Genomic DNA, 23,365 nt, shown 5'->3' on the forward strand with positions numbered 1-23,365 from the left:
GGGGGCAAATTGTATTTAGACCATTTCTGCCCCCCATGGTGGCAGATTGGCCGATTTTAGGTCAATCTGCCCCCAAGGGGGCAGAAACTACTAGACACCGGGGATTTGTTTTTTTGGCGCCAATGTCACGCAGGGGGAGCGACCCCGTAGGCAAGGGTCGCTCCCGGGCAGGGGGGGGCTTGGCGGGGGGGGGGGGGTAAAATTTATTTTAGGGCATTTCTGCCCCTCCCCCGGCCGGCTGAGCTAGAGGCCAAACTCCACAGGTAGGCACTTTGCAAAAAACACCTCTGTTTTCAGTGAAAAAATATGTTGTGTCCACGTTGTGTTTTGGGCCATTTCCTTTCGTGGGCGCTAGGCCTACCCACAGAAGTGAGGTACTATTTTTATCGAGAGACTTAGGGGAACGCTGGGTGGAAGGAAATTTGTGGCTCCTCTCAGATTCCAGAACTTTCTGTCACCGAAATGAGAGGAAAAAGTGTTTTTTTGGCCAAATTTTGATGTTTGCAAAGGATTCTGGGTAACATAACCTGGTCAGAGCCCCGCAAGTCACCCCATCTTGGATTCCCCTGGGTTTCTAGTTTTCAAAAATGCGCTGGTTTGCTAGGTTTCCCCAGGTGCCGGCTGAGCTACAGGCCAAAATCCACAGGTAGGCACTGTTTTCTATGAAAAAATGTGATGTGTCCACGTTGTGTTTTGGGCCATTTCCTTTCGTGGGCGCTAGTCCTGCCCACACAAGTGAGGTATCATTTTTATCGGGAGACTTGGGGGGACGCTGGGTGGAAGGAAATTTGTGGCTCCTCTCAGATCCCAGAACTTTCTGCCACAGAAATGTGAGGAACATGTGTTTTTTTAGCCAAATGTTAAGGTTTGCAAAGGATTTTGGGTAACAGAACCTGGTCAGAGCCCCACAAGTCAGCCTATCTTGGATTCCCCTAGGTCTCTAGTTTTAAAAAATGCACAGGTTTGGTAGGTTTCCCTAGGTGCCGGCTGAGCTAGAGGCCAAAATCTACAGGTAGGCACTTCGCAAAAATCACCTCTGTTTTCTTTCAAAAAAATTGGATGTGTCCAATGTGTCCATGTTGCGCTTTGGGGCGTTTCCTGTCGCGGGCGCTAGGCCTACCCACACAAGTGAGGTATCATTTTTATTGGGAGACTTGGGGGAACATAGATTAGCAAAACAAGTGTTATTGCCCCTTGTCTTTCTCTACATTTTTTCCTTTCAAATATAGGAGATTGTGTAAAAAAGACATCTATTTGAGAAATGCCCTGTAATTCACATGCTAGTATGGTCACCCCGGAATTCAGAGATGTGCAAATAACCACTGCTCCTCAACACCTTATCTTGTGCCCTTTTTGGAAATACAAAGGTTTTCTTGATAGCAATTTTTTACTCTTTATATTTCAGCAAATGAATTGCTGTATACCCGGTATAGAATGAAAATGCACTGCAGGGTGCAGCTCATTTATTGGCTCTGGATTCCTCGGGTTCTTGATGAACCTACAAGCCCTATATATCCCCGCAACCAGAGGAGTCCAGCAGACGTAACGGTATATTGCTTTCGATAATCTGACATTGCAGGGAAAAGTTACAGAGTAAAACGTAGAGAAGAATTGATGTTTTTTTCACCTCAATTCCAATATTTTTCTTTTTCAGTTGTTATTTTCTGTAGGAAACCCTTGTAGGATCTACACAAATGACCCCTTGCTGAATTCAGAATTGTGTCTACTTTTCAGAAATGTTTCTGGGATCCAGCATTGGTTTCGTGCCCATTTCTGTCACTGACTGGAAGGAGGCTGAAAGCACAAAAATTTGCAAAAATGGGATATGTCCCAGTAAAATGCCAATATTGTGTCGAAGAATTGGGTTTTCTGATTCAAGTCTCCCTGTTCCTGAAAGCTGGGAAGCTGCTGAGTTTAGCACCGCAAACCCTTTGTTGATGCCATTTTCAGGGGGAAAACCACAAGCCTTCTTCTCCAGCCACTTTTTCCAATTTTTTTTTAAAAAAAACGAAATTTTCACTGTATTTTGGCTAATTTCTTGGCCTCCTTCAGGGGAACCCACAAAGTCTGGGTACCTCTAGAATCCCTAGGATGTTGGAAAAAAAGGACGCAAATTTGGCTTGGTTAGCTTATGTGGACAAAAGGTTATGAGGGCCTAAGCGCGAACTGCCCCAAATAGGCAAAAAAAGGCCTGGCACAGGAGGGGGAAAAGGCCTGGCTGCGAAGGGGTTAAAATAGTATTTATTTAAAAATTTTCATTCAACTTATAACGGCTACAGGCTCCCGGGGAGGGTGGGAGGGCGCATGTGAATCTGCAGCGTCTCATGCCACGAACAGATGTACACTGGGTAAGTGACATTTTCCGTTTGATGGCATGTGTAGCTGCAGATACACATGCTGTGCATAGAATAGTAAGCAGTAATCTCCCCAAAAGCGGTGGCTTAGCCTGTAGGAGTTGAAGTTGTCTGAAATAATGTTCGTAATACAGCCTGTCCTACTGTGGCTTGTTGTGTTGTCAGCACATCTACACAGTAATGTTTTGTGAATGTATGAGGCGTAGACCATGTGGCTGCCTTACAAATTTCTGTTATAGGTATATTTCCTAGAAAAGCCATTGTGGTGCCTTTTTTCCTTTTGGGATGCGCTCTGGGTGTAATAGGTAGATCTCTTTTTGCTTTAATATAGCAAGTTTGGATACATTTCACTATCCATCTGGCAGTGCCTTTTTTGAATATAGGATTTCCTGCATTAGGGTTTTGGAAGGCTACAAACAATTGTTTTGTTTTGCAAAACTGTTTTGTTCTGTCAATGTAATACATTAGTGCTCTTTTAATGTCTAATGTATGTAAGGCTCTTTCGACTCCGGAGTCTGGTTGTGGAAAGAAGACGGTGTTCCAATGTTTGGTTTAGGTGGAATGGTGATATAACTTTTGGTAAGAATTTGGGATTTGTATGGAGAACCACTTTATGTTTATGTATTTGTATAAAGGGTTCTTGTATAGTGAATGCTTGTATCTCACTTACTCTCCTAAGAGATGTGATAGCTATTAGGAAGGCTACCTTCCAAGTTAAGTATTACATTTCACAAGAATGCATGGGTTCAAATGGTGGTCCCACGAGTCGTGTTAATACAATATTAAGGTTTCACGAAGGTACTGGTGGTGTTCTCGGGGGGATGATTCTTTTTAATCCCTCCATAAATGCTTTGATGACTGGGATTCTAAAAAGCGATGTTGAATGTGTAATCTGCAGATAAGCAGATATTGCTGTGAGATGTATTTTAATAGAAGAGAATGCTAGTTTAGACTTTTGTAAGTGTAATAAGTAACTTACAATGTCCTACGCGGAAGCATGTAGTGGTTGAATTTGATTATTGTGACAGTAGTAAACAAATCATTTTCCATTTGTTTGCATAACAATGTCTTGTAGTAGGTTTCCTAGCTTCTTTAATGACCTCCATACATTCTTGTGTAAGGTCTAAGTGTTCAAATTCTAAGACTTCAGGAGCCAGATTGCTAGATTGAGCGATGCTGGATTCAGGTGTCTGATCTGTTGTTTGTGTTGAGTTAACAGATCTGGCCTGTTTGGTAATTTGACGTGAGGTACTACTGATAGGTCCAGCGGTGTTGTGTACCACGGTTGGCGAGCCCAGGTTGGTGCTAGGAGTATTAGTTTGAGTTTGTTTTGACTCAGAATGTTTACCAGATAAGGAATGAGTGGGAGAGGGGGAAAAGCGTATGCAAATATCCGACCAACTGATCCATAATGCATTGCCCTTGGACTGAGGGTGTGGGGACCTGGACGCGAAGTTTTGGCATTTTGAGTTTTCTTTTGTTGCGAATAGGTCTATTTTTGGTGTTCCCCAGCATCGAAAGTAATCTTGTAGGTTCTGGGGATGAATTTCCCATTTGTGTGTTTGTTGGTGATCTCGACTTAGATTGTCGGCTAACTGATTTTGAATGCCTGGGATGTATTGTGCTATTAGGCGAATGCGATTGTGAATCGCCCAATGGCAAATTTTCTGTGCTAAGAGACACAGTTGTGACAAGTGTGTCCCTCCTTGTTTGTTGAGGTAATACTTTGTTGTCATGTTGTATGTTTTGACAAGAATGTGTTTGTGGGGTATCAGTGGTTGAAATGCTTTCAATGCTAGAAACACTGCCAACAGTTCTAGATGATTTATGTGCAGTTGTTTTTGTTGAATGTCCCATTGTCCATGTATACTGTGTGCTGGTTGAGGTGTGCTCCCCACCCCATCATGGAAGCATCTGTTGTGATCACGTATTGAGGCACTGGGTCTTGGAATGGCCGCCCTTGGTTTAAATTTACAGGGTTCCACCATTGAAGCGAGAAGTGTGTCTGGCGGTCTATCAACACTAGATCTTGGAGCTGACCCTGTGCTTGTGTCCATTGTCTTGCTAGGCACTGTTGTAAGGGCCGCATGTGTAGTCTTGCGTTTGGGACAATGGCTATGCATGAAGACATCATGCCTAGAAGTTTCATTACAAACTTCACCTGGTAGTGTTGGTTTGGCTGCATGTTTATAATTATATTCTGGAACACTTGTACCCTTTGTGGACTTGGAGTGGCAATCGCCTTTTGTGTGTTGAGTATTGCTCCCAAGTATTGTTGTATTTGGGATGGTTGTAGATGTGATTTTTGGTAGTTTATAGAAAACCCTAGTTTGTGTAGAGTTTCTATAACGTATTGTGTGTGAAGAAGACACTGTTGCTGAGTGCTGGTTTTTATTAACCAATCGTCTAAGTATGGGAATACGTGCATGTGCTGTCTCCTTATATGAGCGGCTACTACTGCAAGGCATTTTGTGAATACCCTTGGGGCTGTTATCCCAAATGGTAACACCTTGAGTTGGTAATGCACGCCCTGGATTACAAACCTTAAGTATTTCCTGTGAGAAGGATGTATGGGTATGTGGAAATATGCACCCTTGAGATCTAACGTTGACATGTAGTCCTGTTTTTTGAGCAAGGGAATCACGTCTTGAAGTGTTACCATGTGGAAGTGATCTGATTTGATGTAGAGATTCAGCGTTCTGAGGTCTAATATGGGGCTCAACATTTTGTCTTTCTTTGGAATTAGGAAATACAGGGAGTAGACACCTGTTCCTTTTTGATGGTTGGGTACTAGTTCTATTGCTTTTTTTGTAACAATGCTTGGACTTCTAGCTGTAACAGGTCTAAGTGTTGTTTGGACATATTGTGTGCTCTTGGGGGCACATCTGGTGGGTAATTTATGAATTCTATGCAATAACCATGTTGGATAATGGCTAGGACCCATGCGTCCGTAGTTATGTTTGTCCAGTTTTTGTAGTATGCAGTAAGTCTCCCCCCCACTGGTGTCAAGTGTTGGGGGTTTGTGACAATGAAGTCACTGTTTGGCTTGAGTTGTTTTAGGGCTTTGGAATTTCCCCCTTGCTTTTGGGAATTGACCACCCCTGTATGATCCTCGAAACCCTCTTCTCTGGTACTGCCCCTGATAGGGTACAAAACCCCCCTCTAAACTGTGGTCTTCTAAAAGTGCCTCTGCTTTGTGGGGAGTAGAGCGTGCCCATGGCCTTGGCCGTGTCTGTGTCCTTCTTTAGTTTCTCGATTGCCGTGTCCACCTCCGGCCCAAACAATTGTTCCTGGTTAAACGGCATATTTAACACAGCTTGCTGGATTTCCGGTTTAAAACCTGAGCTCCGTAACCATGCATGCCTGCGAATGGTTACCGCAGTGTTCACTGTCCGTGCTGCTGTGTCTGCAGAGTCCAGTGCAGACCTTATTTGATTATTGGAAATTGCTTGTCCTTCCTCAACAACCTGTTGGGCTCGTTTCTGGTGTTCCTTTTGGCAAATGCTGTATTATATGCTGCATCTCGTCCCAGTGTGCCCTGTCGTAGTGAGCCAGTAGAGCCTGTGAATTGGCAATCCGCCATTGATTGGCTGCCTGTGCTGCCACCCGTTTGCCTGCAGCATCGAACTTCCGACTTTCCTTGTCAGGCGGTGGTGCGTCTCCTGATGATTAGGAGTTTGCCCTCTTTCTGGCCGCACCCACGACCACCGAATCTGGTGTCAGTTGCTGTGTTATAAACACAGGGTCCGTTGGGGGAGGTTTATATTTTTTCTGCACCCTAGGCGTGATAGCTCTGCCTACACTGGGTCCTGGAACACCTGTTTAGTGTGCTTGAGCATGCCTGGGGGCATTGGCAAACTTTGATAAGAGCTGTGGGTGGATGCCAAGGTTTTAAATAAGTCGTCATCTTCTATTGGCTCTGCATGCATTGCTACATTGTGGAAAGTAGTTGCCCTTGATAACACCTGCATATATGCAGTGCTGTCCTCTGGAGGTGACGGCCTTGCCGGTTAACAATTGGGACTGTTGTCGGAGACCGGTGCATCATATAAGTCCCATGCATCCGGGTCATCCTGTGTCATCCCCGTGTTTGTTGGTGACTGCATTGGGAGTGTTGTTACCAGGTACAGCTGTGGTGAATGCAGTGGAGAAGGCTGTAGCGAAAACCTTGGTGGTGGTGTTTTGTCTCTTGCCACCTTTGCCTTTGGCTGCATTTCAGACTCCAGAAATGCTAGCTTTCTTTTTATTTTAATAGGAGGAAGAGTTTGTATTTTACCAGTCTCTTTCTCGATGTGCAGCCTCCTTTGAGTATGATCTGGTTCTCCCATACTTAATTCCTGCTCATATCTGTGCTCATTTGGCTGGAAAGTCCGTGCTCTTCTGTGTAGGAGCCTATTTTCGGCTCCGAGGCTGCCTTTTTCAACACCAAAGGTTTCTTAACAGTCTTTTTCGGCTCTGAGGAAACCTTTTTCACCTTGGGTGTGTCGAACTCTCGGTGCCGAGATGGTTCGGAGCCGGTATCTCGACCAGAGTCGGATGTCTTTGACTATTGTGAGGCCTTTTTCGGTGCTGATGGTTGGTCACTGTGTTTTCGGGTTAAGCCATGGTTTTTTGGCGGTGGCATCCCCTTGGCTTTTATGATTTTGGATTGAGTCTTGGCCGAGGCAGTTTTACTCACAGTTTTTTGTTGTGCCGTCGGTAGCTCACTTTCAGAGTCGTCCGAGTCCGATTCTTGAATGGAGATTCTTTCCTGCTCCTTGACATCGATCCGTTCGGCCGGTGTCGACGCCATTTGAAGTCTTCTGGTTCTTCGATCGCGTAGGGTCTTTTTCGATCGAAATGCCCAACAGGCCTCGCAAGTATCCCCCCTGTGTTCCGGTGATAGACACGGATTACAGACTTAGGGCCTGATTCTAACTTTGGAGGACGGTGTTAAACCGTCCCAAAAGTGGCGGATATACCACCTACCGTATTACGAGTCCATTATATCCTATGGAACTCGTAATACGGTAGGTGGTATATCCGCCACTTTTGGGACGGTTTAACACCGTCCTCCAAAGTTAGAATCAGGCCCTAAGTGTTGGTCTGTATAAGGATACTTGGCGTGGCAATTTGGGCCGAAGCGGAAGGGGGTCCGGTCCATGATGGGCGCGGTCGGGCCGACCAGGCCCCGCTGAAGAGTGGAAGCCTCGAAGGGCTGCTGGAGCGCTTTTTCTATCGGTGTCGATGTCCTAACTCTAAACCGGTACCGAGCGCGAACAATACCGTCGATGATTAGCTAACTTTCCCGATTCAAAATACGGAGCAAACAGGAACACGCCCGAACCCGATGGCGGAAAGAAAACAATCCAAGATGGACCCGACGCCCATGCGCAATGGAGCCGAAAGGGAGGAGTCCCTTGGTCTCATGACTCGAAAAGACTTCTTCGAAGAAAAACAACTTTTAACACTCCGAGCCCAACACTAGATGGCAGGATAATGCACAGCATGTGTATCTGCAGCGACACATGCCATTGAATATATATATATATATATATATATATATATATATATATATATATGAACCCAATGATCTGCAACCTCTACCAGCTCACTGTGCATTATATAAGCAAAGTGCGTTTTTCAGCTCGGTAAGACTCATAAGTAAAGTTTGTGAAACCTAAGCCCCCTTATCATGAATAGACATTCCAGAACACCACAAAGCTAGGAGTTTATTTTCAAGATTTATTCAAACTAAATCTATTTCAAGTGCACACTGTATGATCAATACTGACCATAAAAAATAAATACAGTAGAAACAATATTTGTGAATATGCAGAACCAAAAAAATCTGCTACCGTTTGACAGTATTTTTGCGATTTCTGCATCAATAACCACAATCCCTCCCCACTGTGGCTGGGAACACAACTGAGGGAGGTGTCAAATCTTCATTGCTTCTGAATATAGGACACAATAGGGATCAGAATGCTGGTGGATGTGTGGGACGCAAATGGAGTGGTGCCATCTGACTATCTTAGGGTGGACTAAGACACCGCCCTCCTAAGCATTTAAGAATCTCCAAATGTGGCTAGCACTAAGGGCGGGATCACACCAAACAAGGAAGTTCTAGAGACTTCACCTCTGGAACACAGATTATTGAATGGGCCAATGCTTACCAAAGCTATCACACCCTGATGAGAAATAAGCAAGAAGACTTATAACCTCTGAGGGCGAGATGGGAGAAGGATGTGGGAGGATGATGACAGGGGAGATAGCTGCAGTTCCCAAGAATGGTAGCGACTAAGGGCCACTAGAAACTGATACAACTCAAGACACTATACCAGGTTCCTCTTCCATAAACTAGGTAGAGTACCGGATGAGAAGTGTTTGCAAGGGTGTAGGCAGAGGGGTACGTTCCTCCATACACTGTGGGATTATCGGACTCTCCGTGAGTTCCTGTGGGGTGACCCATAGGTTGGAGGACACGGACATTCAGGTGGCGCCAGGGGCACAGCTGGCACTGGTGGGGACGTGCAGTTGATCTGGTGCATCTTCCCATCAGTGGCTGCTATTTAATATAGGTTTCCTTCTGGCTAAAAGAAAAGTGGCGCACATATGAGGCTCCTTAGTGTTACTGGTGGTGGGAGACTGGGAAAGAGAAATGGATATTGGTTACGTGCAGCAGGAAAAGTTGAACTATAAGGGGAGAGGATGCCTCAAAAGGTTTGGCAATACCTGGAATGGCTAGGTGAGGGATGATTGGAATTCTCCCCTCTGGTGACCTCAATAGGTGGTGGAGGAGGATATTAACTGTTATTTGGTTGCAAAAGTGTACTTTAATGTTGAAAAAACAATGAAATACATAATAGGAAAAAAAAAATCCCTGTCTCCGGTTGGCTAAATATGCTGACCTTAGTACCAAAAGAGGACTATTCGAGTTTAACAGATTTTCAACACCCACATAACTTATCTGAACAACAGATGCATTGTACTATAAGGAGACAGCAGCTACTGTTCTTGTCTTTACACCTTAGCAGCTTTGTTGTTCTCAAGCAGGCAGATGCCTGTCAGAAGACTCTATGTTCTTTTTCTCTTGCCTTCAGCAAGGAAACATGTTTTAAGTCATAATGCGACCCTCAACCTCAAGTCCCAGGACCAACTTTTCTCTCTTATCGAATAAGACTTCGATGCAGTTTATACACTGTATCTGAACATTTTCAAAATGATCAATCAATAGTAAAGCCCCTCTAGTCTTTCACTTACTTATGCTCTAAGAAACACTGATTACTGTTTAAGAATAAATGAGAAATCAAGATATAGCATTCTATGAAAGCTTGCTGATTGCTTAGAAATAACTAGAAATTCAAAATATTAAGCCATAGTAAAATAAGCACTAGTATATTCAAGCAAGCTGAATTATAACATTGTAGTAAAGCATTTTTTTTTACAACACTGGTAGTTGTGAATTTGAAACATACATCTAAACAAATGACCATGCATACTCCAAAAGAGGAACACTTTAACAGAAAATATAAGAAGATTATATCAGAGAAAAATGTCAGTCCCCTGCACAGACAGCTGCACTTCATGACACCCCAAGCAGTTTGACCTTTAACTGCTTTATGGTTAAAATCTACATCCAGGAGGCAGCCTAGACCCATGCAAGGTGTCTGATGTGTGTAGGACCCAACCCACATACCAAAGGCCGTCTATGGCCTCCCTATTCTTAGTGAGAAGAGACATAATTGGAAATAGCAGAACCCTTCCCATGGGGGTCTGTCTTGTCTCTCCAAATATATACATCCCTTAGACAAGCTTGTGACTGTGGTAAAATTCAGAAAGATGACCTGGTAGGAGTCATATTTTTTGAGAGGCACTCTTCTATTAGTCCTTTGATCCTAAAACTGACCCCTGACCTGGATAATTGTTGTGCCTTCACCGGCATTTCTTTGTATTAAAATTGGATTTCGTCAGAGATCTGCAGCTTATGTCAGACAACCACCACAAAGTCACTTGTATTTTCTTTTATATCCAAGCCAAGGACCAAGTCAACAAAAATAGAGCAGCCTCTGCCCATAATGCCTTATCCTTGAAAGAGATTCTGGACTGTTTGGGTGGACAGGGACAACTGCATGACCAAACAGAAGTACATCTGAGCATTCAGGAAGTTCTGTAGGTGCCAGAGACATTCAGGGACTATGCCTGTGGTGATCTTACAATTCTCACTAATTTCCAACTTTGTTGGTGCACATTTGATTATTTCTAGGCTCTGGGTACATTTCTCTAGACCTCCAGGTAGTGTCTAGGTGGCTACTGCAGTCTGCCTGATTCGATTGTCCAATGTTAATCACTTATCTACTGGAGTCAAGGTAGCCCAACCCCTGTTAACAGGAAACTAGACTTCTGAATATGGAAAAGCTTTCAGACAGTGGGAATTCAAGTTGTCTTTTAGGTCGATTATTTTTGGCTTAACAAAGTAATTTTGTCCACCTTTGATAGATTGTCAGCTTCTGAATGCCTTTCAGTTATGAAATCTTAAATATGGAATAAATGTAGACATATCATTACAATTTTGATAATCTTCCCTTCCTGATATTAACAACTTCTTAGGTGTTGGACATATATGTCTATAGTGCTAGCAACGCAGGGAATGGTCTCTCTGAGCTACAGGATGAAATGTTTTTAAATGTCATAGTGTCTGAGGAAAATAATGTTTATGTGGATTCCTGGCCCTGCATTTTAGCAATCTCCACTGAAGTCAAGCACTAGAATAATTCTGCACTGTCTGCATGGACCCTGGATCACTTCTTTAGATACACAATCCATTTTAGAGTTCTATAGGGTCGTAATACCCATATGATTTCATGATGATAAACCACCCTATGATGGCCTATCAGAGGTTCAATGCTTTTTCTGGGATAACACAATGGCTCTGAATACCCATTTTAAACCTGCATTGCAGCATTTTGCTCAGAAGGATGAAAAAGTATGAAAAATGAAGTACACCCTTAAATATTTTCATGATAAAGAGTGACAAAGGGTAATGTCATTTTCAGAATCCCTCAGGGTACTCAACCCACAGTGCATCCTACTAGCAGATTGCCTCAAAGAGCCAGCTCTTAGTTATGGTAATACTTGTATTGACTTTATAAGTTTTATTCACCTTTCAATGTCCATCAATAACAACGAGGAGGCAGATGGCTTGTTTAAGACTTCAATGAATATACTTACATTGCAGAAAAAGGACTACTAGTAGGTACTCTTTTCTTCTGCATCGTAGGATCTTCATTGATAGTCAAATACTAGAATAGAATAGCAGGCTTGTCACTGCCTTCAAATGCAGCTTTTGGTCAGCAGGAAGCACAATAATCTTCTCAAAATATTTTCTGAGGGTTAAAAAATTCACTATTTAAAAAGATTTCTTAGTATTACTTGGCCCATTTTGCATCAGCTTGTGAGTCACTGTCTGAACAATGCTTGCTGAATGCGTACAGTGACTTGCAAACTGCTGCGTTACATGTGCATGAGCCTGTAGTAGATGCTTTTCAAATACAGTGTGCTCTGGGTTTAACTGGTAAAGGTTTGTTTGCTCAACTGAGAGCATAGTGCTTTGCATGTACTATCCAGCTAGCTATAGAATGCTTAGATGTGGCCCTACTGTGTCCTATTGGGGCATAATTATTAACTATTTGAGATTTCTTTCTTAAACCTTTTGTTTTGCCAATGTTAGACCTGACAGCCTTAGGGTGGTTACCCCTAACCTTTGGTCTGCCTCCCTTCACTTTTTGGACACTGTTTTTGCTGGTTTTGGGACTCTGCGCACTTTACCACTGCTACCCAGTGCTAAAGTGCATATGCTCTCTCCCTTCAAACATGGTAACATTGGTTCACACCCAATTGGCTTATTTAATCTACTTATAAGTCCCCAGTAAAGTGCACTACATGTGCCAGGGCCTGTAGATTAAATTATACTAGTGGGCTTGCATCACTGATTGTGCCACCCACATAAGTAGTCCCTTAACCACACTTCAGGCCTGCCATTGCAAGGCTTGTGTGTGCAGTTACACTGCCACTTCGACTTGGCATTTAAGAGTACTTGCCAAGCCTTAAACTCCCCTTTTTTAACATACCCCCTTGGGCAGAATGCTGTGTAGACAAAGGGCAGGACTGTACCTGTGTAGTTTACATGTCTTGGTAGTGTTAAACTCCTAAAATTGTTTTTACACTGCTGTGAGGCCTGCTCCTTTCATAGACTAACATGAGGGCTACCCTCATATTTGTTGAGTGGTAACTTCCGATCTAAATGGAGTAGGAAGGTCATATTTAGTATGGCCAAAATGGTAATACAAAATCCTGCTGACTGGTGAAGTTGGATTTGATATTACTATTTGTGAAAAGCCACTTTTAGAAAGTGGGCATTTCTCTGTGTTTAAATCCTTCTGTGCCTTACAATCCACGTCTGGCTAGACTCAGTGACAGCTCCCTTGTGCATTCACTCAGGCACACCCCAAACACAGGATACTCAGCCTCACTTGCATACATCTGCATTTTGAATGGGTCTTCATGGGCTGGGAGGGTGGAGGACCTGACACTTGCATGTCAAAGGACAGTAGCCTGCCCTCACACAAAGGACTGCCACACCCCCTACTAGGACCCTGGCAGACAGGAATGAACTGAAAGGGGACACTGTGCACTTCTAAGCCACTCTTTGAAGTCTCCCCCAATTGGGTATTTAAACAGGGCCTCTGCCCCTACGAACTCAGACACTTCCTGGAGAACAGAACCTGAATCAGAACCTGCATCCTGCCAAGAAGACCTTCCTGGCTGCTCAAAGGACTCACCTGTCTGCTTTCTGTGAAGGACTGCTGCCTTGCTGTTGCCCTGCTGCTCTCTTGCTGTGGTGAAGAAGTGCTCCCCAAGGGCTTGGATGTGGGGGGGGGGGGGGGGGGGGTTTAGGCTTAGACTTGTGGTATTGTTCCTGCACCTCGTCCAATGACTTGGATCGGTGCAGTGAAGTTGAAGAGCACTTCTTATGCAACCTACCTAACAAAGATTTAGACTTTGAGGATGACCAACCAGAGCAACTCCGAGAGGAGGGCCAGGACCTCCCACAGGACCAGGACTCAAACTGTGCAGAGTCATCGAGTGCCAAGCATCAAGGAGCTTCAAGGCATGCTCCCCGACCACCTTGGGGTTTATCGCACAGTTGAGGCCTGGCTCCAGACACCATAAGCAAACCAGGTGGGGGTCTCTTACAGGATTCTGCTGTAACAGGCTCTGCAGGGTGTAAAACCCGCAGGTTTTTGAAGGAGCATTCCTAAAGCACCCTGGGAGCTGAAGCTCGAAACAGGTTTGACATCAAAAAATGCAGTGAAAAAATGACAGAGGTAGTTCTTCAGGATCTGTGCTGATTGTGCAGAAAGAAAAGAACATAAGTCAGCGCACTGGGGTGGCTCCAATAGGGGCACCGCACTTGTCACATCCATAGCAAATGACACCGATCAGAGCCACCTACCATTGCGCAGAGGTACTGCTCAAGATTTTCCGGATCCAGTCGGACACCTGAGGAATATTCTAATGTAAGGAATCTGTGGCTAGAGGTCACTCCCAGATAGGCTTTAATAGTCTCTATGCTCTCTTTAGGTGTAGTAGCAAAAGATGAATATGAAAATCTTGATGACTGGTCACTTAGAGGAAAAGATATATGCAGGGAACATGTCAAAACTGAGGAATGTAGTGAGGCTACAGACAGGCATAGTGGTACTGACATGGTTGTGATTAACTGTAATCTCCTCCAGGTCAACTGAGATGGAGAACGATGTGTATAGTCCAGTTTGCTTGAAGTTGAAATCATCGACCATGACCGATGGAATGTCTTAAATGTTATTGTTGATTCCTTCTCAATGGTGAATGATCCCTATAGTTTGATGTGGTTTCTTCAAAAGCAATCGTGACTATTTTTCCTGATACTGTTTGAGTTAAGATGATCCTCCTTTTGACGAACAAATTGAAGCAGACACCCGCGACAGACACCAATACATTTGACCTGGAGCCAGTAGGGCGTTGCGAATGTTGTAGATGTCTTTTTGAGGAAAACTATTTTTCTTATATCTCCCTTTCCTACAGTCTTAGTTGATTCACTGCTTTCAGAGGGGCATGAGAATATGATCCCTCCAGCCTTCTCTTTATCTTCAGTTCTTCCTCAATTTTCATTTCCTCCATGAGGTCCCTCAGCCTGATGCCTTCTCGATCTTTAGAAATCTTACTGCAAATGCCACAGTCTTACACACCTTGTGTAGGTCAAGCGCTGCATTTTTCCTGCCATAAGAAGGGCACTTCTGGGAAAGTGAAATTATTTTGAGAAACAATCCTCAAAGGAATCCAGATTGGAAAAACATCAAGTGATGCTGTAAAAGCTCTGATATTTTGATATCAATGAGAAAAAAATGAGGTTCAAAGCCTCCCAAGTGTTCTCAAGATCCAGCTCACATGAGCTGAAAAACTGATTTGGCTCTCCGAGGCACACTGCCAGATGGGTGCACTGTGTGTAGAGCATCTTGTGGGATCCTTAAAGGAATAGTATCCTTTTTTTACTCTACACAATGAAAGCCCATCAAGTTGCACTTTCTTTTTAATTTCCTTATACTTTTTCACCTTTCTGAGAAAAGTCCTGCAATGCAGGGTTGAAACTGGTATTCAGAGCCAGTGTGTTCTCCCAGAAAAGGAAAATGAGTATAATATGCGATCACAGTGGGTTTTATCATCATGAAATCAGATGGCCATTAACACCCTATAGGAACTTTGAAATGGATTGTATATATACATAATTGTTCTGGGCGGCACTTGGGCAGCACATAATTATTCTAGTATTTATGACTCTCAAAACAAATCCTATGATAAAGCAGGCTTGCAAAAAGGTATCAGGAAATATTGCCAAAGAGAAATGGAATCCTCGTTTTCTGCTCAGGACAGGAGGAAAAGAAAATATACAATTATTAATTTAAGTTTGAGGGTTTGCTCCTACTCCTTCATTGGTAAAAAAAAAAAAAAAAAAAACCTGCCCAGCTTTAGAAAGTTGGTGACTTTTTACATTTCATTACAATTAGATTTGGTTATATTAACCCTCTACTCTCCTTGTCTTTAGGTACAAGGCATTCAGTTATGTGCAGCTTTGCCCATTTTAGAGTTCTGGCGGAGGTAAAGGTTAACTATGGTGAAATTAAGATTTAAAAACTGTAATGTTTCCTTGGGCTTATCGAGCTAATTTATGGTCCACACTGGATACTACCATGAGAATATCTCTTTTAAGCAAATACAGTTTAATGGGTAAAGGTTTTTACAAGCAACTGCCCCCAGTAAAGTGTAGCTAAGATATGGTCTATTATAATATGGTGCTTCCAAAGAAACATGCACCTCTGTCCTTCTGTACAAACATCATTTAGTAGAATTACTGAACACTGGTATTGCGGTATGGTTCTAAAACCTACCTGTTCCGAGCAGGGGACTTCCCAACATCTTCCTGCACTGACACGAGGCGGGTTGACAAAGTGGAACTTGAAGATTCCTGACGAATCAAACTATCAAAACATATACAGGATTATTAAACTCTGAAAAAATAAAAACTGGTTATCAAAATGTACCTAACAATCTACTGTGTCAAACCTTTTAATACTTATCTTAGGACTATCATTGCTTAATGCCTGCAGCCTAATGTACAAAGGTTTACTGACTTGCAAACCATTTGAAAAATGAATTAAATCTCTTAAGTTGGCCAACAGCGATTTATCAAGGGTCGATAAATATAAAGTCACTAAAATAGCACATTATACCAAATGAATAAGTTACTTACCTTCGTTAACGCTTTTTCGGGTGGATACACTAGCTACCTGTGGATTCTTCACCTTATGAGTTCTCCCATGCGCCAGCATCCAACGGAAAATATTCTTCCCAGCTCTCCACGTCTACGTCACAATTGCACGGCTCCACGCAACTCCGTCTGACGTCACCATGCCAATAAGAGGTCCTCGCCGGCGTGCTGACATCAGTTTCACCCATTTTTTACGTGCCTTTGAGGCGAACAGGTGAAAACCGACCTCACAATAGCTCAAATGAATACATATATACATAAAATCATAATGAGGCAATAGAATTATAACCATTATTTATATATACACAATCACCAAAATCTATATACAATTGTAGAACGAACATCTTGGTATAACCAGACAAGCAACGGACTGTGAGGAATCCACAGGTAGCTAGTGTGTCCACAAGAAAAAGCATTACTGAAGGTAAGTAACTTGTTCTTCTGATGGATACAACTACCTGTGGATTTCTCACCTTATGAATAGAGTACCAAATCAGGACCGCACTCGGAGGCGGGTGCCTGACTGGTTACACCAAGAAATCCTGCAAAACAGATCGTGCAAAACAGTCATCCTCCTAACCTCAGAGTCCAAGCAGTAATGCTTTGCTAAAGTGTGAGGGACGCCCAAGATGCTGCCTTGCAAATATCCACCACCGGAACCCCTCTAGCCAGGGACGAAGTGGCGGACTTAGCCCTGGTGGAATGGGCTCTTATATCCTCAGGGGGGAACCTTCTTTGCAAACGAGTAGCAAACCTTGATACAAAGAATGACCCACCTGGAGATCGTTCTTTTAAGGACCGCTCTGCCCTTCCTTTTTCCAATATATCCCATGAACAGCTGGTCTTCCAAGCGAAAGTGTTTTGTCCTCTCAATATAAAAAAACTAAGAGCCCTTCTGGGGTTCGAATGATGGAGCCTCTCTTCCTCCTTCGAGGGGTGAGGAGGAGGTTAGAATGATGGAAGGGTAATGGTCTGCCCCATATAAAAGGGAGCAACAACTTTAGGTCGGAAAGCCGCCCCTGGTTTTCAGCACCACTTTATAAGGAAAGAATTAAGTAAAGGGAGGTTTAACAGAAAGAGCCTGAAGCTCCCCAACATGCCTAGCCGAGGTTATAGCTATCAGAAAAACCGTCCTAAGAACTAGAAACCTTAGCGGGCAAGAATGCATGGGTTCGAACGGTGACCCCATTAAAAAAAGTTAAAACGAGATTCAGATCCCACTGAGGCATATGAAAAGGAGTGGGGGGAGCTCTATTAGTTAAACCCTTTAAGATCCTAATAACAATAGGCGATTTAAACAAGGAGGGCTGATCCGGAAGGCAAAGAAAGAAAGGCTGACAGTGCTGCCAAATAGCCCTTAACAGTAGCAACTGCACAACCCTTCTTTGCTAAAGCTAAAGCAAACAACAGAACATCGGATAGAAGGTCCGTCCAAGGATCAATTTGCTTCTCTCCACACCAAGCCACGAATTTTGCCCACCTGCCGGCATAAACGGTTTTAGTGGAGTGTCGCCTGGCCGACAGAATAACATCACCTACCTCTGGTGGGAGAGGGAAAGAACTCAGGTTGCCCCGTTCGATCTCCAGGAATGAAGGTGCAGGCTCTGGAGGTGGGGGTGTAGAACCCGCCCCTGCGACTGCGAAAGGAGATCTGCCCTGAGAGGGAGACGGAGCGGAGGGCACAGTAAGAGTTAGAGAAGGCCTGTGTACCACACCCTTCTTGGCCAATCCGGGGCTATTAAAATGACCTGAGCCCGATCTTGGCGAATCTTCCTCAGAACCCAAGAAATCAAGGGTATGGGGGGAAATTTGTAAAGCAACTGGTTGCACCAAGAGGTCTGAAATGCATCCCCCAAAGCTCATTGCACCGGATACTGGAGGCTGCAGAATGACGGGCAGTGCGCTTTCTCCTGAGTGGCAAACAGATCTATTCTTGGAGAACCCCACATCTGAAAGATGTGCAGGACCAGATCCGGATGGAGACGCCACTCGTGATTGGCTGAAAAATGTCGACTGAGAGAGTCCGCACGTAAGTTGAGCACTCCGACCAGATGAATCGCTACCAAGCAAATCCGATGGTCCCGAAGCCAGGACCAGAGTCGCAGAGCCTCTCTGCAGAAGAGATACGACCCTACTCCTCCCTGCTTGTTGATGTACCACATTGCGGTGGTGTTGTCCGTCAGAACCTGAACTGATGGCGAAGGGACGGGAGGAAGGCCTTGAGAGCCAGGCGTATAGCCCGCAATTCTAACAGATGGATATGAAAAGTCTGATCCACTGGAGACCAACGACGCTTGATCTCTAGGTCCCCCAGATGAGCTCCCCACCCTAGAGTGGAAGCATCCGTCATGACCATGGCCACCGGAGGAGGCAGTGAAAACGGCCTTCCTTGAGAAAGTTTGCCGTCCACAACCCACCACAGAAAATATGCTGCAGCGTCTCTGGAGATCGTTTTCGACTCCAAGATCCCCTTTGTGTTGAAACCACTGCTTGTAGAGGCACCATTGGAGAGCCCTCATGTGCCAACGTGCATGAGTGACCAACAGAATGCAAGAAGCGAACCAACCGAGCAGGCGTAGGACTTTAAGGACTGGAACAACTGCTCCATTTTGAAACATTGGAATCAACGCCTGTATGTCCTGAATCCGCTGAGGCGGAGGATAGGCCCGATTCAATGTTGTATCCAGTACTGCCCCTATGAACAGGAGGCGCTGAGAGGGCTCCAGGTGAGACTTGGGCACGTTTACCATAAAACCCAGCCTGAACAACAACTGAGTTGTCATCTGCAAGTGATGCAACACAAGCTCTGGAGGTAAGTGAATACAGATATCCCCTTCCTGAGGCTTGCTGCAACCACTGCCATCACCTTCATGAAGACTCGAGGTGCTGAAGTAAGACCAAATGGAGGGACCGCAAACTGGTAGTGTTGCGACCCCACCACAAACCGGAGATACTTCCTGTGCGACTTGAGTATAGGGATATGAAAGTAAGCATCCTGCAAGTCGACAGACACTATTCAATCCTCTTTGTTCATCGCCAGAAGTACCTGTGCTAGAGTCAGCATCTTGAATTTTTCCTGTTTGAGGAACCAATTCAAAATCCTCAGGTCTAGGATTGGTCTCAAACGACCGTCCTTCTTGGGAATCAGGAAATATCTTGAATAACAACCCTGACCCCTTTCCTGCTCTGAAACCAACTACACTGCACCTTTTGACAACAGGATTTGAACCTCCTGCTGCAACAACAGGAGATGGTCTTCTGAACAAAACGAGGGACGGAGAGGGATGGGAGGGGGAAGCTAATAACTATGATTTTTTCTTTAGTATAAATACAGGCTAGCGGGAAAGTTTACAGTCTAGACAGCCGCTTACTGTTTATACTCTCGTGATAGAGTGATTCAGTTGTCGTTGCTGTTTGCTCCCTGACCTAAAATAACATTCAGTAACTTTTGTCCCTCTCAATGTTAAAAAACAAAACAAAAAAAAACTGCTATTTTAAACAATCTATAGATAAATAATTTTTATATTGCAGAATAAGTAAGAATACAGTTTGAAAACACAAAAGGATGATGGACGGAGTGCTGAACAATGCAAACACTCACCCCCAGTCACAGATTTGGGTTTAATCCATCGTTCTTTTGCTCACCATGCCACCCCAGTTTAGACCCAGCCATATGCAAATCAGTCTTGACCCTGTTCCTCATGGGAACAGTCCAGCCCGAACTGTCAAGCCAGGTCCTCACTGGACCGGAAACAAGCATCCTAGGACCGGTTTCAGGGTTTCACCCCTCATCAGCCAGGCTAGCTTGAATCCAGTGGCACAGTGAGCAAGGGACCCACGTCCGGGCATACCCTTCCCGCTTAGGGCAACTTTAGCAACACAAAACAAAGTAACAGTTTGAAGACAGCCTTCCAGCCGCCATAATCTTTAGTTACATAGAAGTGCATTTTTAAAAATGTTCGTCTGTAGCTAAGGTGGCGATAGTGGGAAATTATTTTCGGAGGTAAGCTTTGTTTTTATTTCAAAAATAATTTTGGGATAGATTACAGCGATTATATAGGGACATGATAATTTATTGGAGGTCCTGCTTAGATCATGCATTTTGGAACTTGCGCTTTTAGGTCTTGTCTCTGACAGAGCATGTGCAAGAGATTGCACCCAACTAGGGGCTTGCAGCCGCCCACTGCTTAGCAGTTGTTGGCTTCCCTGTCACTCTTATTGTTGCCTTCCAGTTGACCAGCACATGCTGGAATCACTTCCTCTTCTTCTGGCTGGAGGACAGGCCATGTATTGTTTGCTTAAGCTTGACTGCTGTCCTTCTGCTGATCGCGCTGTGATTGGAGGTACTACTTTTATTTTTTTCTTCTTCCCCCGCTGTCCTTGTTGAACTTCTTTTCACTCATAGTTATGTTTTAATATGCCACACACACACACACACTACAAAGAAGCTCTTTTCTCCTATAAAATGGATATTTATTGTGACAGCTGATGTTGTCTGCTTCAAAATGTATTTTCATTAAGAAATGGACATAGATACAATTGCTTACGTAATAGGAGTTTTACCAAACGTAATTTTTATTCTTTTTCACACATGGGGAGATTAACTGATCTGCTCAGAATGAAATGGGTGTTGTGCAGAGATCTAACGAGCATTGGCAAAGCCAGTAAGGCTCACCCTGCCCGATCCACATTCCAGAGACAGAGAAGCAGTACTTTTCCATAATGAAAACATTGAAAACATTCCCAAGCCGAGACTGTTATCACATCTATTGTCCACATCCCCCATGATATATATGTTCCTGCACAGTGCAACCCAGTGCTGGTGGGAAGAAGCGCAAACACGTTCTATGTGGAAAACAAGCTTGGTGTGGAAAAGCCCTACGCCACCAAGCTTGTTTTCCACAGAGAACGTGTTTGCACTTCTTACCACCAATTTGTTAGATGCTCCACTGACAGTTTAAGTACAAAACAAAATCATTTGATTAGCTCCCCCAACATACAAGCAGGTGAAAATGAATCAGACAGCGTAGGCATTGAAAGATGTACTGGAGGCAGTTCGCAAATTAGGAGAGCTTGGAGACTGGACAAAACCTAAGACAGACTCAAAGTCTGAGGGTCGCACAGACAATGACAGAGTATATAGGAGAGATATGTTTATGGCACTTCTGAAGGATGGTGGCAACAAAGAGCAGATAGATGGGATAAATACTAAGAGTTGGTAGGAGATGTACTGCAGGCGAGGGCTGAACAGAAAGAAGGGTAGCAGAAAAGTGAATAAGCAGCATTACAAACAAGTTAATCAGGGCATGTCACAGATGCAGGAGGAAGGAAAAGAGAGGGAGAAAAATGTTTCTTCACAAGGAGGAGCAAGATCTGAACACTGATCGGTTAACTGCTGAAAACTGGGAAGGAGAGGCATCTCCTCGCAGATATGAAAGCATATAGCCAGACCTGACTTGGGCAAACGTTGACAGGTTTAAACCAGATTAAGAAATAGGCCAAGCACCGCTACAGGTATGGGCTCGTGAGTATAACAGATCCAATGTTGATTTAGAAATTCATTGGAAATACAGAAATGTTCAAAAGGTTCGGGCCTTGATGGGCACCCAAGCTGAGTCCACTTTAGTATATGAGACTCCAACAAAGTTTACAGGTCAGCACTACACCATCACAGGGTTGAGTGAACAGCAAAGCCCTCGCAGTGCAGACTACTGTTCAAACGAAAATAGGGGGAGGGGGAAACGCCTAAAAGAGAATACACTGTTTTGATTGTGCCCCTACTAGAGTATATACTGGGAATTGACATTTTGAAGGGGATGACTCTATACTTGGATGATGGTTGTTAACAATTTGGATCAAAGTAATAGAATTTTGTGGCAGCCATGAGGGTGGGTTGTCTAAGGAAACCTCCAGTAAAGGTGCCCCCAGCAACAAAGGTGGTTTGTTTGAAACACTAGTGAACTCCAGAAGGGCATGAGTAAATAAGCAAGACTATACAGAAGTTGATAGAGGCAGCTGTGGTGGCTCCAGACACCCAGAGCGGAACAATCCTTTGTGGCCTGTGCGCCGAACAGATCGGAGCTATAGAAGGATGATAGATTACAGCAAATTGAACATACATTAACCCCCGTTGACTGCTGCAGTCCCTGACACATCACCTTGACTGAAAGGATAAAAAAAACAAAGGGACCTGGTATGCAACCATTGGTATTGCCAATGCTTTCTTTTCCATTCCCTGAAAGTCAGGAGCAATTCGCTTTTCAGTGGAACGGCAGACAATTCAAGATGTTAAGGCTCCCCATGGGGTATGTACATAGCCTCACCATCCATCACTGGTTGGTGGCACAACACCTGGATGAAGTATCTGTCATTCCAGGTGTGCAATCATCTGATTACATCGATAATGTGATGATTCAGAGAGAGACACAAGAACAGGTGCAGACTCAGTTAGAAAGGGTTTTGGAACTGTTGCAGAGCAAAGGGTGCACGATCAATCCAGTTAAGACACAAGGACCCTCTCAAAATGTGAAGTTTCTAGGAATCCACTGGAATCAGGGACACAGGGAGTTGCTGCCGCAGGCAAAACAAAAAATATTAGAATTTGACACACACCCTGTAATAAGCTGAACAGCTGTGCCTTAGTTTTAGCCACAGAGGAAATGGCTATAAAACATTGCCAATAGTTCTTGTAGAAGAGACCTATTGTTTTTGCCAATGCTTGTTTTCAATTATGGTGCTAAACCACTGGTAGAACACCCAACCATTGGTGGTGCGGTTGAAGGACTTTTTAACACTACTCAAGAATACAATTCTATCTATCATTCATTTATTTTTCAGGTTTGCGCTTCCATAGTTCAATTGACAGCACAGTTTCTAACACATGTTAACAAACTATATTAACAAACTGTGTCGACCCAGAGACTGCATCCACAACCCTGAAATGTAGTCTCAGTTGAGGAGGGGGGGGTTGGAATCGATGATAAGGGCAGGAAAGAGGGAGATATTGTAAAAACCAATACAGTCAACTGGGTTGAATACCACAATTAGTTTTCTGCACACTTTCTACGTTCATATGTTACTACAGAAGACAACTACATATTTGTACCTCTAACCTGGTAATCAGCACATCAGTTTCTCTTTTTTCATGTGCTCTGCCACTATATTG

General features: G+C 43.9%; 1 protein-coding gene across 5 annotated transcripts in view; it reads right to left on the minus strand.

The window, feature by feature from the left end:
- Positions 1–23,365, minus strand: part of PIKFYVE (phosphoinositide kinase, FYVE-type zinc finger containing) — a 1,212,885-nt gene that overhangs the window by 1,097,950 nt on the left and 91,570 nt on the right. For all 5 annotated transcript variants that reach the window (XR_011201631.1, XM_069225943.1, XM_069225942.1 and 2 more), the window contains exon 7: positions 15,821–15,910. Coding sequence is in view for 4 of the 5 variants with exons in the window: in XM_069225943.1 (XP_069082044.1) it covers positions 15,821–15,910 (90 nt within the window). In the remaining variant the exon portion in view is untranslated. The remainder of the gene's footprint in view (positions 1–15,820; positions 15,911–23,365) is intronic.

The sequence above is a fragment of the Pleurodeles waltl genome, chromosome 3_1, assembly GCF_031143425.1.
Source record: "Pleurodeles waltl isolate 20211129_DDA chromosome 3_1, aPleWal1.hap1.20221129, whole genome shotgun sequence".
Classification (NCBI taxonomy): domain Eukaryota; kingdom Metazoa; phylum Chordata; class Amphibia; order Caudata; family Salamandridae; genus Pleurodeles; species Pleurodeles waltl.